We start from the raw sequence: 15875 nt of genomic DNA, 5'->3' as shown, positions 1-15875 counted from the left end.
TAAGCTTTCGACTCTGCTAGGATTGAAACATCAGGCCATTATTAACTACTTTTTTGTTATTGGCCTTGGCTGAAAATGCAAAACCTTAATGTCAGTTGAGTCTTATCACTTTTATTAAAAAGTTGTGATTTCATTGATTAGTTTCTGTTTTTTGCTGACCGTCAGAGAAACTGCTGCGTCGATCAAGAAAAGATGAATCAATATTGATGGCCGGCCTTTGGCCAAACGAGAAATCCGCCATTACTGGAGGAGAGAACCCACAACCATCATCACTGGAGGTGTCAGTGTCCTCGCTCTCATTGGGGTCAAAGGTTAAAAAGTCAGGGCAGCGAGCTTTAGTTGTTAGACATGCAGGTAAAACAAAATACAAAAAGGCACAAAACAAATGTTAGTTGAAAAACACATAATTGTTAGAACAAGTTGATGTTCATCCTCATGAAAGGCTAGGTGATGGACCATGTAACCTTTGTTTACAAAAAAGAGTGACATTGTACATTCAAGGGCATTTCCTGGCAGGCAAGATGCCACTCTGGTTATGTTTGAATGGTTCATTTTGTGTCATAATTTCCACATATAAACACTTAACAGCTAAACCAATTTTTTTTTAGATGTGCCTCCTTTCTTTGTATCAAACCTTAATAAAATCCAGACAATGCAATCTCCATATAATAAATGACTTTGTGTTAACTTCCATTGGGCTGTCTACAAATCATGCATGCCGGAGGTCCAGGCTATTGCTGGTTTGAAACTTATATTGTCACAGGTCAAATGGTCTATAAAAATTACTTGTATTTTCCTCTCTTTTAAATTTTTTTTTTTAAGTTAGAGGGTTTTTACCAGTTTGTTAGAAGATATTGATCTTGTTTTATGAGAGCTTCATTTTTTTATCAAAGACTCTTGACATACTATTCTTTATAGAATTGGTTTTAGAGGATGATCATCAATCTGTTATCCACAAGACTTTAAGAACAAGACATCTCAAAGAAAGAAAAAAAAAGAAACACACAGGTGCCACCACCAAAACTCAGAAAAATAAGTGTAGCAAGTTTGTTCTAAAACAGCTGTTTTAAAGGCACTGAACACTGTTGGTAATTGTCAAAGACCAGTATTCTCACTTGGTGTGTCCAAACTTATGCATACAATGAAAAAAACTGTGAACATTTGAGCTCAATTTGTCCTCCCAAGTTGCAAGAAACAAATGAAAGAAAAAACACATGTGTTGCACAAATTTATGTGCTTTCAGATGCCTTAAAAGGAGTTTTAATATTTGAGTGAGAAATTACCTTTTTCATAAAAACTACATTACTTCAGAGGGAGCCGTTTCTCACAATGTTTATACTATCAACAGTTCTCCATGCGCTTGTTACCAATTAAGTTTTTATGCTAACAATTGTTGTCAGTAATTACCAATAGTGTCCAGTGCCTTAAAAGCAAACAAGTTCAGTATAAAATAGGCTGAGAGAATTGAACCTTAAAAAGTTCTCAAAAGAAAAAAGGGTGAGTAAGTGATATCACGAATGGAACTGTAGAAATTGTAAAACAACAATTACATGAAATTGGAAAACATTTACCTCCCCCCCCCACAAAAGACAACAACAACACACTGAAAGTTCATTGATTAGTAAGTGCAGAAATATTTTAAAATAACCTTTTTATTGCAAGCACAAGTATTTGAAAGTGCACAAACATTCTACCTGCCAAAATCTACGCTTGTCTCTTAAGCTGCAGAAGTATTCATTGTGTATACAGTATACCAGAGCTGCCAACATTTGCATCTTGCAACAGGGAAATCATGCACAACAATCAGGGAGATGTTTAGAATTGCATTCAATATAGTAGGGGAAAAGATACCATAATCAGGAAAAGTGTCAAATCTGTTCATCAAAACATGGAAAGATTGATTTATTTTCAGGGAACTTTCTGCAGAATCATGGAGAGTTAGCAGCTCTGGTACAGTTAGTTGCCTCCAATCAATAGAAAAGTGAGAATATTAATTACCCTGTTGTTTTGTGGCCGATTGGCTCTGGTGTGCTCCCTTCATCTCTTGATCCTCTAGCTCCGCCTCTCCTTCTCTGTCATTGTCCAGCATCATCTCCTGGTCACTGTACTCCACAAAGTCCACCCTGTCTATGTCTAAATCCAGCTCCCGGTTACGGAGAAGCAACGAGGAAACGTCAGCGAGGGGAAAGTCTTGGGTGGTTGGGAGGAGGGCACCCCCGTTCTCGATGCGCATGATCCAAGATGTGCTGCCAGTTGGGCGTCTAACGTACACCTATAAAAGGAAAAGATAAGACTTTTAGGATGTTGAAGTAATAATCTTAGAGAAACAACACAAATTTAAGAACTGACTCCGCGGTAGTGCAGTTAATTACAATCCTATTAGCCAAAGTTGTCCCAGCCTATTTTCTATACCATCCGCCCGGGTAGTAGTTAAAAAGCAGGACAGTTCTTTTCAGAACTGAGAAGTCTCCTGAACATCCGATAAATCTACTCATTTTTATTATTATTGTTATTGTTTTTATTATCAACCAAATATATTGATACCTCACCATGCAATGTCTAAAATCCTATATAATAATAATTTAATCAGGTGATGTTTGCAGTAGCGCCATGTGTAAATTTCTTCAGAGTAATTTTGGTTATAAAAAGAACCAGTGGTTGACAACTCAACGCTTGGATCACTATGCTCTGATCGTCTTCAAGAGAAACAACGTCCCAATTATCCACAATACCAGCTTTAAGTAAAGTCCTGAATGCCAATATGGGACCTGGTGGTGGTTAGTAGTTACAATGAGCACCATACTCCCTCCTTGATTTATAAAATGATACATAACTTTTGGCGATATGCTGTGTTAACTTATGCTGTGTATTGCTTGAACATCCTTGCTCTTGTGTGTATGGATATTAGTAACTTTAACTTTTTTAATATTCTAATGCAATTTTTCCTTTAAAATTTGTACATTTCAGACTCTTTATTTTATTTTAAAAGTCAAAACATTTCCCTAAAAAATAAAGCACAAAATCTGGAGTGGAGTCTTAAATTCAACTAGGTTTAAATTAAGTTAAGGTTTCGTGTTTAAAACTTTAAAGGGGGAGGGGCGACATTGCTCACAAAAGAAAAGTAAAAAAGTTGAGAGATTTTTAAAAAACATCTGCAGTTGATGTTTACTAGTGCTCTATAGACACCCAGAAAAAACAGTCAACAAAAAAGTCCTTATATGTACATTGATTTGGATTTGTTTGCACAATGCAACATGGTCAAAGCTGGCGTGACACACTTGAAAAGCCTACTTTTTGTGACTAAAAATGAAATTGAAGAGGCTTAAACACATGGCCTTCAGTTGGCTGGCGTCAGATTCGATGCCATTAATAAATCCGTATTTAATTGAGAAATCTCAGCATGGCTTTGAATGTGGGGTGGGGTGGGGTAGGCCAGATGCACACCGGAGAAAGGCTCTTAATACGTTAAGAAGATTTACAGTCGGCCAGAAAATAATCTGCTAGTGACTGTAAATTTAACTCTTCTTTTGTTAAAACTTCTATGTCTTTGAGAGGGCTTTGTTTAAGCCCAACATCTGTTAAGGAAACATGGCTTACTTTGATCATTTGCGATTGATTAAAAAAAATTCTAAATAAAAAACAACACAAAAAGGACATTAAAAAGAGGTTTCTATTAACTGCATTGACGAAAAAAGAAAGTCCATCATGTGTTTCTGGTTGATAAGTTAAGGCTCTTGGGAAAAGTAGCCGAGCACAGCTCGCTTGAATTCATTTACAGCTTAAAAGACATAGAAACTGGTGGGAAGAGAAAACAGCTGATTGGTCATCCAGCGAGAATAGACAATCAGTGACTGATAACGGTTTGTTAAGAGCCTGCACAAATTGGCACCCAGAGCTCAATTGAATGTCTAAGGCCTTCAGAAGAGAGTTGTAGTTCTTAAAAAGTAGCATCCAATTGTTTCGTTGGATAAATATTACGAAAAGATGGCTCCAAAAGGATGGGCAGTCTTTTTATACTCGGCAAGTTTTTGTGTGTTTTCTATGCTGATAACCAATGCTATAGAGTTTCAGTGTGGTGAAACTGAACACCTACACAGTGCAGAAAACAGAGTTCTTCAAAACCTCGCACACAAACAGAAAACTGTTGCCAATTACGTCATCTGTGGACGAGACTGCAGCATGGATGAGGACTGTAAGTCTTTCAACTTCTATGAATGTAACAAACTCTGTGAGTTGAATAATGCAACAAGAGCTGAGCATCCTCAAGAATTTCTTGAAGATCAAGGGAGTGTATACTTTGATGCAGATAGGGACACTCCCTTCTACTCAGTGGCTGATAACTCTCTCACTCTCTTCAAAAGTTGTAAAGAATTTTTGGTACAGCCAACAACTTACCCCTCATCCACAGAGCCAACAACTCAACCCTCATCCACTGAGCCAACAACTCAACCCTCATCCACTAAGCCAACAACTCAACCATCATCCACTGAGCCAACAACTCAACCCTCAACCACTAAGCCAACAACTCAACCCTCATCCACTAAGCCAACAACTCAACCCTCATCCACTAAGCCAACAACTCAACCCTCATCCACTGAGCAAACAACTCAACCCTCATCCACTGAGCCAACAACTCAACCCTCAATCACTGAGCAAACAACTCAACCCACATCCACTGAGCCAGCAACTCAACACTCATCCACTGAGCCAACAACTCAACCCTCATCCACTGAGCCAACAACTCAAACCTCATCCACTGAGCCAACAACTCAACCCTCATCCACTGAGCCAACAACTCAACCCTCATCCACTGAGCCAACAACTCAACCCTCATCTACTGAGCCAACAACTCAACCCTTAATCACTGAGCCAACAACTCAACCCTCATCCACTAAGCCAACAACTCAACCCACATCCACTGAGCCAACAACTCAACCCTCATCCACTGAGCCAACAACTCAACCCTCATCCACTGAGCCAACAACTCACCCCTCATCCACTGAGCCAACAACTCAACCCTCATCCACTGAGCCAACAACTCAACCCTCATCCACTGAGCCAACAACTCAACCCTCATCTACTGAGCCAACAACTCAACCCTCATCCACTGAGCCAACAACTCAACCCTCAACTACTGAGCCAACAACTCAACCCTCAACCACTGAGCCAACAACTCAACCCACATCAACTGAGCCAACAACTCATCCCACATCAACTGAGCCAACAACTCAACCCTCATCAAGCAGGATCCCAATGCCTAAACCTGGAACTTGCAAGCAGCTCTTCAACACAGGAAAAACCCAAAGTAAAGTGTATCCCATCTACCCAGGTGGCAGCGCTACTCAGGCACTGCAAGTATACTGTGACATGGAGACTGATGGTGGGGGATGGACTGTATTTCAGAGGCGACTGGATGGCAGTGTAGACTTTGACCGCAACTGGGATGAGTACAAGTCTGGCTTTGGTGATCCCTTTGGTGAGTACTGGCTTGGCAATGATATCTTAGTGGGCCTGACCTCTATAGGGTCATGGGAACTCAGAGTAGATCTTGAGGGATTGGACAGTACAACAGCTTTTGAAAAGTACCAATCATTTACGATTACTGGTGAGAATTACAAACTTACAGTGGGTGAATACACAGGTACTGCTGGGGACTCTCTTGACATTCACAATGGGCAACCCTTTACTACAAATGATAGAGATCATGATGAAAAAATAAATGGTAACTGCGCAATAAATCACAAGGGTCCCTGGTGGTATGATTCCTGCTTGAAGTCAAACTTAAATGGCAAATATTTTCCAGAAAGCACAAAGGTTTACCAGGGTATTTGGTGGGATACCTTTGTAAAAACCCGTCTCAAAACATGTAACATGAAAATACGTGAAAAACAATTACCATTAAAGTAAAAGCTCTGAATACTTTCATTTAATATTCATGAACCAGCATTTCTTTGTAGCATGATCAGAGTTTTATATAAAAACGATATCATGTGATCTGTAAACGCAATGCCATACTACTCTCTGCCCACTGAAAAAATGGCTCATATTATGTGTCACATAATAAAACTAAGGCAGTATGCACATGATTATGGCTGCGGCTGTTGCTATGTGAGAATCACGCAATAGCTGTAGCTGTACCATGAATTCAAATTTGTGCAATGCATGTTTTTTTCTTTAAGTGTTCTCTTGCAACTTCGTTGACGAATCAAGTAAAAAATTTCAAAGATTGTTATTTTATGCATATGTTAGGATACACATTTCAAGCTATTTAATCATATTTTGTTGAATTCAAAGGGCTAAAAATTATATAGCGGGTGCCTGTTTAAGTATTCAAATTTTGTGTCTGTTCTGAAGTTTGAATAGATCAATGGCCATAGTGGATTTCAAAATGTTGATCCTACCATGGTAGCAAGGGAGTGGTAAGATGGGGGTCATTCGATTTCTTCTTTTAAACTGAACTATAAACATGCAGCTCTGTCGACGAAGTGTCTTTTGTACACAACACTTTGAAAAGTGGTTTGGGCTTTGGGGGTTTTACTGGGCACAAAAAAGAAAAAGACAAAACGAGGAAATCAGCTGAAATGGGATGAGAAACTGCATGCTGGTAAATAACACAAGAAAGGAAGATTTGGGGATAAAATTACATCAAAAATGGATTGTTCTTGTAAATAATCATTTTTAATTTTATGGTGTAAACAAACATTAATGTTATGTTGGGGATTGAGTAGGGGTGGGTTAGTTGATGTCTACTAACGTGAGTGAAATAATTTTTAAGTTATGTGAAAATCTATAAACATTTGACCGTAATTCACATCAATAAAGGGAAAAGTAATTTGTTGGCTTAATTATTTCCTGTCATCTTATTTTTAATAAATACACCCAGTATTAACAAGCTGTGAAATTATATCAAACTAGATGGTCACATTGCAGAGAAAACATCAAATAACAGTTTATGTATTGTCACGCTTATTCACACTGGGCTTATTTCAATCATGGAAATCAAAGTATGTAACATGTAGGGGGTTTTCAGCTGCAAATTTCTTAAACTTGGGACAGTATTTCAGACAGATTTCAGGCATGACCTTAAAAATGACTGACATTTCAAATTAACACTGAGCGATTTTTGTTTCTACATCTATCGATAGCGCTCTGCACTAATGACGTCACTTGCTCAAAACACCCAAATGTCATACAATCTTTCCACCACATATATGATCACCACATCAGCGCGCTATACCGTAGTAGTATGGTACAATGACAGTTTATAAAACACTGACAATGGCTTGGCGCAAGTACGCCAGCGTAATTCAATACAGGGGTGACACCACCATATTGAGCTTCTTTTTTTAGCATTAATGCAGGGTGCTATTCTATATACTTTGTCTTTATATCAAGTTTGTCAATCTAAAGAAATCTGCGCAAAAATAAAACTGTTAATCCAAGATGGATGAAAAAACTCAATGCACAACAAATCAGATATTAGAAGAGAAGCTGTCTATGCAGATTACTTAAAGGAATGTTACAGAATTGGTAAGAAACACAAATCGTGAAGATCACAGATTTACATAAAACTTGGTCTGATGATGATAGTAGGTAACATCCCTTGAAATATTTCCGTCTGAAATGTCATATTTCTCATTTCTAGTTTCTCGTTTGGAGTTTATCGCTCAGTGAGCGTTTTATTCATTTTTGTTTTGGCATCGATGCAATGCAAAATTTGCGATCGGTTTTTCACTATTCTCTCGTGACCCAGATGGCCGATCGATCTCAAACTTCTGCAGGTTTGTCAGTTTATGTATATGGTGGATTACATAAAGTGCTTACACTGCAAGCAACTTTTTTGCTAGCAAAACCAATTCTGTATTGTTCCTTTAAATAAAAAACAACCCTGTGTGGGATTTGATTAAACCACTACAAATCTCTAACGCATTAATCTGGAGTTATTTTCCATTTGTGTTTTGGATAACTGGCGTTATCGTTTAGCGTTTTGTAAAACCTTTAGATGGCTTAACTGTTGTCCTTGGTGGTAAATCACAGAAATATCTTGTGAGAATTTGGTTGATTGTTAGTGCACAATTGGCGAAGTAATTGTATATTGATTGATTGAGTAGAAATAAAGTATTGAATTGAATTGAACCGAGGCGCAAGCATTGATTGGTTTTGACATCAAAGAATAAAACCACTAGAATAGCCTTCCTTTATAATTGAAATGTACTTGAGATAAAAACAGATCTTCAAACCCTGATCAAGGTTGGGTGCTAACCTTTTGTAAATTTGACTTTTAGATCACGCATGCGTGGTCTGTGTTTCACTCTAGTTGATTAGTTTGTTAATAAAGGCAACAAGGTGATGACGTAGAATACAGAAAAATGTATTGTCCTTGTAAAGAAACCTTGCATCATAGTGCAATAATAATTATTATCTGGCACATTTTGTTGGCACAAAAACATTAACTGTTGAACCACTATTCTAAGAGATTTAACTTTTTGTGTGCGTGCATAAGTTTACAAAAACGTTTTCCCATTACATTACCTAACCTAACCACCATTTTGAAATGGTGATGTAACATCACAAGTTGACTTAAGAAACAGGGCTAGCTTAGTCCAGTTGGCCTAGCTAGTCAAGTGTTCGGCTGACTTTTAGAGTATCTATGGCTATGTCTAGTCAACTATGTTACAAAATCTGTAACAAAATCTGGCGATACGTCTTAAATTCAAATCTGGGAAGGTACATGTTTGATAATTCAAATTTTAAAAAGGAAGTGGTGGCATTGGTTATAAAAATAAAGGAAAAAGTGAATTGAGTCAGGAAAATAAAAAAACATGTAGCTTTGTTTGTCTGCAATTGATATTAGTTTCCTTTCAAAAACCCAGAAAAAAAGAAGAAGCTGTTGTCATGTTGTTTACTTGTTTTGGTGGCACACTATAGAAGCTTCGGTTTTGTGACTAAAAATCAAATTCGATGGCCTTCAGTTAGCTGGTGGCAGATAACAGATAACTGTATCATCAATGCCATTGCAAGCCTGATACTTCACGGAGGCAACGGAGGCGATTGCCTCCGTTGCCCCTTGCCATTGCCTCGATGCCCTTGAAATGCTCAGTAAAAATTTACAATTTCCTCATAGGGTGCCCTTTGCCAAAGAGAAAATGCCTTGGTGCCCTTGCCCTTTCAAAAACGAAGCATACAGACCTGCCATTGATAAATTCGTATTTAATTGAGACTTCTATCTTGAATTGTCTTTCTTTTTTTTAGGGGGGGGGGGGGGGAGGGGAGGGGTGGCCTGTTTGATGCAATCATTGTTCTTGATTATGTAGATTCTTTGCCCATTTTTTCTTACAAGTTGTTCACAGCAAATCAACTATTGGATGAGTGTTCAGAGTAGTGAATGCAAAACAATTTTGGGGACTTTCCAACCAACACACCCACATGAAATTTAGATTTTAAGATTTTAAAAGATTGTTCAAAGGGAAGGTATACGTTGTTAATCAGTCTAAAACTATTGACACTAAAAACTCAACACTAATCCACTGAGCCAACAACTCAATTCTCATTCACTGAGTCCACAACTCACCCCTCATCAACTGAGTCTGCAACTCACGTCTCATCAATTAAGTCTAGACCTCATCTCTCGTCAACTGAGTCTACAAGTCATCCCTCATCAACTAAGCCCACAACTCACCCCTCATCAAATGAGTCCACATCTCACCTCTCAATGACTGAGTCCACAACTCACTCCTCATCAACTGAGTCTATAACTCACCCCTCTTCAACCGAGTCTACAAGTCACCTCTCATCGACTGAGTCTACAACTCATCCCTCATTGACTGATTCAAAAACTCACCCCTCATCAACTGAGTCTTCAACCCAACCCTCATCATCTGAGACCACAATTCACCCCTCATCAAATGGGTCCATAACTCACCCCTCATCAATCAAGTCCACAATTCACCCCTCATCAATCAAGTCCACAATTCACCCCTCATCAATCGAGTCCACAATTCACCCCTCTTCAACTCAGGAACTGATGAAACCAATAGAAACATCTCAGTATTTTTAAAGGTTTTATGGCTACCTTGCATAATTCAAATTATGCAATACCTTTCATTCAACAAACCTTGCATTTTTAAGAGAAAATTACACTATTGGAATTAGGTTAAGATACAGCGTTATACAACTGAAGTTTGTTTGTGGGCTTCACATGTAATTGGCACAGCTAATGAAAAGTAGGGATTTTTTCATAAAACAAAAGTTTTGACCAATCAGAAACCCTCAACCAAATGATAATGTCGTACATATCTACCGCCAACCTGGTTTTTCACTCGGATGCACTTTCATTTAATATATTTGAACAAGCATTCCTTTGTAGCACAACCCAAGTTTTATTTAAGAACTGTATCATGCTATCTGTAAAACCAAGGCCACATGGAACATGTACAGAGAGGAAAATTGTTTTTTAACCTGACCCTTAACCAGTAGGGAATTATGCCAAGCAAGCAGTAACAACGTCTATCCCTATAAAAGATCAAACAAAATCCATGCACCAACAAATTTTTCAACAATGGACGCCCCATTAAAATAAGATTATCCCCGATGCAAATTTAACATCTACTAAAATGATTTTGTTATGCAAAGTTTGAAACTGTTTATACTCCTGTGAAAGTACTTGAGTAGCTCTAACTGACACATCACTGCTAGGTATTGATGTCAGTTTGGTACAGGCACTTCCCAAACCTTGGCTCATTTCAAATAGTTACTCTGAAACTACATCAAATGTAGCAACATGTGTTTAGCTATCTTTCAAAATTTTATGGTACCCTAATCCCAGCCCCCCCCCCCCCCCCAACCCAAAACAAAACAGGCACACAAACACAAGGTCTAACTAAAACATCTCTAACAAGAGATAGTTCAGAGTCGACAATCATAGAGGCGTGATATTACAGTGTTATTTTGCCAGGAAACGGATTACCCTTTGATACTGAACCTGTATTCAAAACATTTATCTGGAGCATCGACAAGGTTCAAATTGCCCCCCCCCAAAAAAAAAAACCTACTATGTCATGATTGACAAGAGGTCTGTTAATAGCCAGTGGTTAAATTTGATCTGATCTTTTATCTGTGGCCCTTTTCCTATTGAAAAATAAGCCAGTCAAACATTTTTGTTCACGAATTGAAAGACCAACAACCGTTTTGTTTCTGGACATATTGTAGGAACCAATTCTTAATAAGTACATTTCTTTGGTATAATTTTGTAACCAACAAGTAAGTGCACTATTTTGCAACTACAGTGTTAAAGAGATTGTATACACTTGGTTATTGGATTCCACTGTTTTTTTTTAGTCCTTTATAACACCATAGAGAAAAGACCCTAACCTGTAAAAATTGAAATTTAAAAGATTGCCAAAAATCTAAAGCAGTTGCAACTAGGCCTGGGCGAATTATTCGAATATCCGGTTAATGGCGAATAGGTTTTCCTATCCGTAACCGCGAATGCCTTTTTTTTCTTAACCGGATATCCGCATAGGGCGTGAATACCTACTCACAAACCGGATAATTCTGTAATTACAACCGAGTAACCGGATATTCTTTAATATCCGAATATCCGCGGACGTCGGGCGACAACTGATATGAATGTTTTGTCTGAATCCTTATGAAACTTCTATTAAGACAACATAAAACAGCATATATTAAGTATTTAACTATGCTTACCTCCATGAAGAGTTAAAACAATGACATTTCTGACGTAATTTGTTCAAAGATTACAAAAGTTTTCCTTCACGTAGAGTCAATCACGATCAAAAGAAAAAGCAAATCGCCATCTTTAAATTAGATCCGGTCATTTTTATGAATGAACCGAGCGACACTGTCTGAAACTAATATCAATCCGCCCATCAGATCTCATTCACAAACGAACAGCAAAATTTTTTTTTTTTTTTTTTTTTTTTTTTTTTTTTTTAAATAGCGCCCTCTATCGGCGAAAAAAAACTATTCGAATATCCGGTTAATTTCGGATAGTTGGCCAGCGGTATCCGAATAACAAAATTTCACTATTCGCCCAGCACTAGTTGCAACCATGCAGGACAAAGAATCTGCAATTGGAATACAAAATCTGAGATTTGTTACAGTCAGTAACTCTTCTCAGATTCAATTTTGTTTACAGAAAATTAAGATATCATCCTCAAACTGCACATACTGGACTTCAAAGAAAAGTTTTCTCAAAGTGTGTTATGATATCCAAAGCTGCTGTGCTTCTCACCAAGTACTCTTGTTATTGCCATTAGCATTCAGAATCATTTCCAACAATAAACAGACCCTTTAATGCTTATTGCACAAGAGGGCTAAATACAGGAGTGATATTTGGGGGGGGGGGGTAGGAATATTTTATTGACTGCAAGGGCTGACCCAAATGTACACAAGGTAAAGGCTTTAAAAGACATTTAAAGCTATTCAATAAAAGTATTTCTGACTTTTACGAGAGCAAGCAAATCAGAAATTAGACTTAAGTAGGGAGAAAATCATGCCTGCCAATGCAAACCAATTTTCTTTTCTACCTGTCCTATTGTACAAACCAATTTTCTTTTCTACCTGTCCTATTGTTTTGCATATGACAGCTTTTATGCAAGGTTACAGATGAGTCTTCATTTCCTGCCCAAATGTAATTTCTTCTTATGCTGCGTCTTCTGATTCAGCCAATCACAGGTTCCAGACATTGTTGTCAGCCATCAGAGGTGAAGATAAGTGACTTATGAAAACAAAGCAAGCTTGTTGGCAAAGCTTACCTTCGATCTCTAATGGCCACATTTACGAATAGTGTCAGTTCTGGAATATTATGTCTCCTAGTAACTTAGCATCAACTTCACATTTCGTTTGGACAGTTTTGGAAAGACAAATTCAGACTTTAAGATGATTCAACAGGTGTTGATGATCTGTGTTGTACAACTGAATGTTATTTTTATACTGTCATTAGTAAATATAACATCGGTGAAGAGCTTTGGACTTGACAGAGGGAACTGTGGTACACTGAAAAAACAATTTTTTAGTGCAGGAAACAGAGTTCTCAAGAATTCTGAGTACAGGACAAAAACCACACTTAATTATGTCATCTGTGGACGAGATTGCAGCATGGATGAGTACTGTAAGTCTTTCAACTTCTATGAATGTAAGAAACTCTGTGAGCTGAATAATGCATCAAGAGCTGGGCATCTTCAAGACTTTCTTGAAGATCAAGGGAGTGTATACTTTGATGCAGAAGAGGACACACCCATCTATTCAGTGGCTGATAACTTTCTCACTATCTTCAAAAGTTGTCAAGGACTTTTGGATGAGCTAACAACTCAACCCTCCTCCACTGAGCCAACAACTCCACCCTCATCCACTGAGCCAACAACTCAACCCTCAACCACTAAGCCAACAACTCAACCCTCATCCACTGAGCCAATAACTCAACCCTCATCAACTGAACCAACAACTCAACCCTCATCAGCTGAGCCAACAACTCAACCCTCTTCCACTGAGCCAACAACTCCCTTCTTTTCAACTCAGAGCCCCCTGCCTAAACTCAGCAGCTGTCAAGAGTTTCGAGATGCTGGTTATAGCGAGAGTAATGTATACACAATCTACCCAAGTGGATCCAGTGTTATGAGGGTGTACTGTGACATGGAGACTGATGGTAGGGGATGGATTGTATTTCAGAGGCGAATTGATGGCAGTATAGACTTTTATCGCAACTGGACTGAATACCAGACTGGCTTCGGTGACCTATCAGGAGAATTCTGGCTTGGCAATGATAACTTAGTGGAACTGACCTCAGCAGGTTATACCAATCTACGAGTGGATCTTACAACATGGACAGGTGAAGAAGGACATGCAGAGTTTAGTGGAGTTCGCATTACTGGTATTGAATATATATTCAGTTATGACAATTTCGTAGGTGGCAATGCAGATGACTCTCTAAATGACAACAAGAATAATCCATTTCAAACAAAGGACAACAACGATAATGGCGAGAATTGTGCAGAACAAACTCGTGGAGCCTGGTGGTTCAAAGACTGCACAGTTAAGTCTCACTTAAATGGTGAATATGAGCAAAACCCTGTTGGCAGACGAGGCATTGTATGGTACAAATGGAATCAACCCATCAAAGCATGCAGTATGATACTACGTAAACCTTAATAGTGAGTACATCCTTCTGTCCCATGCTATTTTTCTTTTGACTGGGCTGATCGAGAGTCTGGTTTAGGTTTCCAGCAAATTATGTTTGAGCAATGAAAATTGAGGTAGTTTTGTTTTACCGCTGAAGGCCGATTGTAATTTACAAGTAGAATGGAAAAGATGCATTTGTGTATGTTTTTTATTTCATTTATCGTGACATGTCGTGACTCAAGCTCCGGTGTTTCTGGTCAGCAGAGTGTGGGTTCGAGTCCCAGTCATGACACCTGTGTCCTTGACACTTGCTTTCTTGTGTCCGTTGTTGCTGCATCCTTTGGATGGGGCATAAAGCTGTAGGTACCGTGTGTTAGGTATTGTGCATAAAAGAACCCTGTGCACCCATCATAAAGATAAGGGACTCTCCCCAGTGTTCTAGATTTGATCGGCAGGATATTGCGCCACCGCACCTTGTAAACTATTACATGGTGCTATAAATGGAATAGGTCTCATACTACAAAAACATAGCCCAAAATGCATGTAGGAAAAAGCACTAGGGGTGTGATAAAGCGCTTTATCTTCAAGTATGCGCTAATCCTCCAATCAGATTGGCAGAATGGAGTGGTGATAAAAACCTATATTACACGGCTAATATCACTACCATGGGTCTTGTGTGTTCTATGTCACGCGCCAAGTTTGCTTGAAGATAAATACGTTATCACACGCGTGCTCGTGGAAATACGGAAAATATAGCGCGTTCGCGTCCAACATCCAACTCAGCCTTCGGCCTCGTTGGATATGGGACGCAGAAGTGCTATATTTTTCCGTATTCCACTCACGCTTGTGTGATAACTTATAATATATAAGAACCTATTTTTTAAACTGTGAATGGGGTCTTTTTCATAACAGTACTACTCAAAGAACATCTGCTAGAAACTTGACCACTGTGTTTGAATAACTTCTGAAAGTCAAACCAACTGATCAGTTTAGATACTATACCCATAGCAACCAATATATACAGATTGAGCCAGGCTGGATCTGTTTTAATTATACACATAAAATAAATACATTTAAAATAAATAGTTGTATAAATAGTCTTTAGATATCTGTGATAAGATAGTCCTCAAGTTTGTACCACCATGAAACACCACCACTGTCCTCACAGATGTACAAAGTATCACAAACTTTTCAGTTCAGATGAACCTAAATAATGTTTATCGGATTTGAGGCATTGCATGGTAAGGTATCAATATATTTTTGGTTTGCTGAAACACCATGTGGGTAACTAATTGCCAGGTAGAGTTTGTTCTTTCGAGAACGGGTCTTGCTTTAAGTGTATTCTTCTACCGCGGAGTAGATTTTCAGAGTTGGGGAGATTTCTCAGTTCTGAAAAGAAATGTCAGACTGCAACTACTGCCAGGTAGAAATATGGCTGGAACTACTACTTTAGCTTTAGTGGATCTAGGGGACTTCTTGTTTCTAACTTTACTACCACGGAACCATTTCTTCATTGGACTCAATGTTTCAACTAGCTTGCTCTAGTCACCATCAGAAGTAAATAGTGCTTAAGTGTCACGACCGTCACTGAGTGACAGACCCGAGTGCTATATGAGAAGCCACTGTTATTGAATAGACAGAAAAAAAATCCAGACTTTCTAGCAGATCAAAAAAATACTAGATTGTTCTTGATTGCATTATGAGATTTCTCAGAGAGATGCCTGCTCTTAATGCCA

General features: G+C 38.5%; 3 protein-coding genes across 4 annotated transcripts in view; 2 read left to right on the top strand and 1 right to left on the bottom strand.

Annotated features, from left to right (window-relative positions):
• The window catches only part of LOC139943763 (tuberin-like), an 84723-nt gene that overhangs the window by 12841 nt on the left and 56007 nt on the right, over positions 1-15875 (bottom strand). The window contains exons 28-29 of one of the 2 annotated variants that reach the window (XM_071940552.1): positions 1999-2272; positions 160-333 (exon numbers count right to left, since the gene is read on the bottom strand). In XM_071940552.1, the coding sequence (XP_071796653.1) occupies positions 160-333; positions 1999-2272 (448 nt within the window). The remainder of the gene's footprint in view (positions 1-159; positions 334-1998; positions 2273-15875) is intronic. The other variant, XM_071940553.1, reaches the window with a different exon arrangement.
• LOC139944084 (uncharacterized) lies at positions 3985-10057 on the top strand. Its single transcript, XM_071941040.1, has 3 exons — positions 3985-4377; positions 5281-5844; positions 9614-10057. Exons 1-3 carry the CDS (start codon positions 3985-3987, stop codon positions 10055-10057), a joined length of 1401 nt encoding a protein of 466 aa, XP_071797141.1.
• LOC139944081 (ficolin-2-like) lies at positions 12901-14169 on the top strand. Its single transcript, XM_071941036.1, has 2 exons — positions 12901-13269; positions 13486-14169. Exons 1-2 carry the CDS (start codon positions 12901-12903, stop codon positions 14167-14169), a joined length of 1053 nt encoding a protein of 350 aa, XP_071797137.1.

This window comes from Asterias amurensis, chromosome 11 (genome assembly GCF_032118995.1).
Source record: "Asterias amurensis chromosome 11, ASM3211899v1".
NCBI classification, from domain to species: domain Eukaryota; kingdom Metazoa; phylum Echinodermata; class Asteroidea; order Forcipulatida; family Asteriidae; genus Asterias; species Asterias amurensis.
Note: the sequence above shows the minus strand (reverse complement) of the source record. Positions and strands in the feature narration are given on the sequence as shown.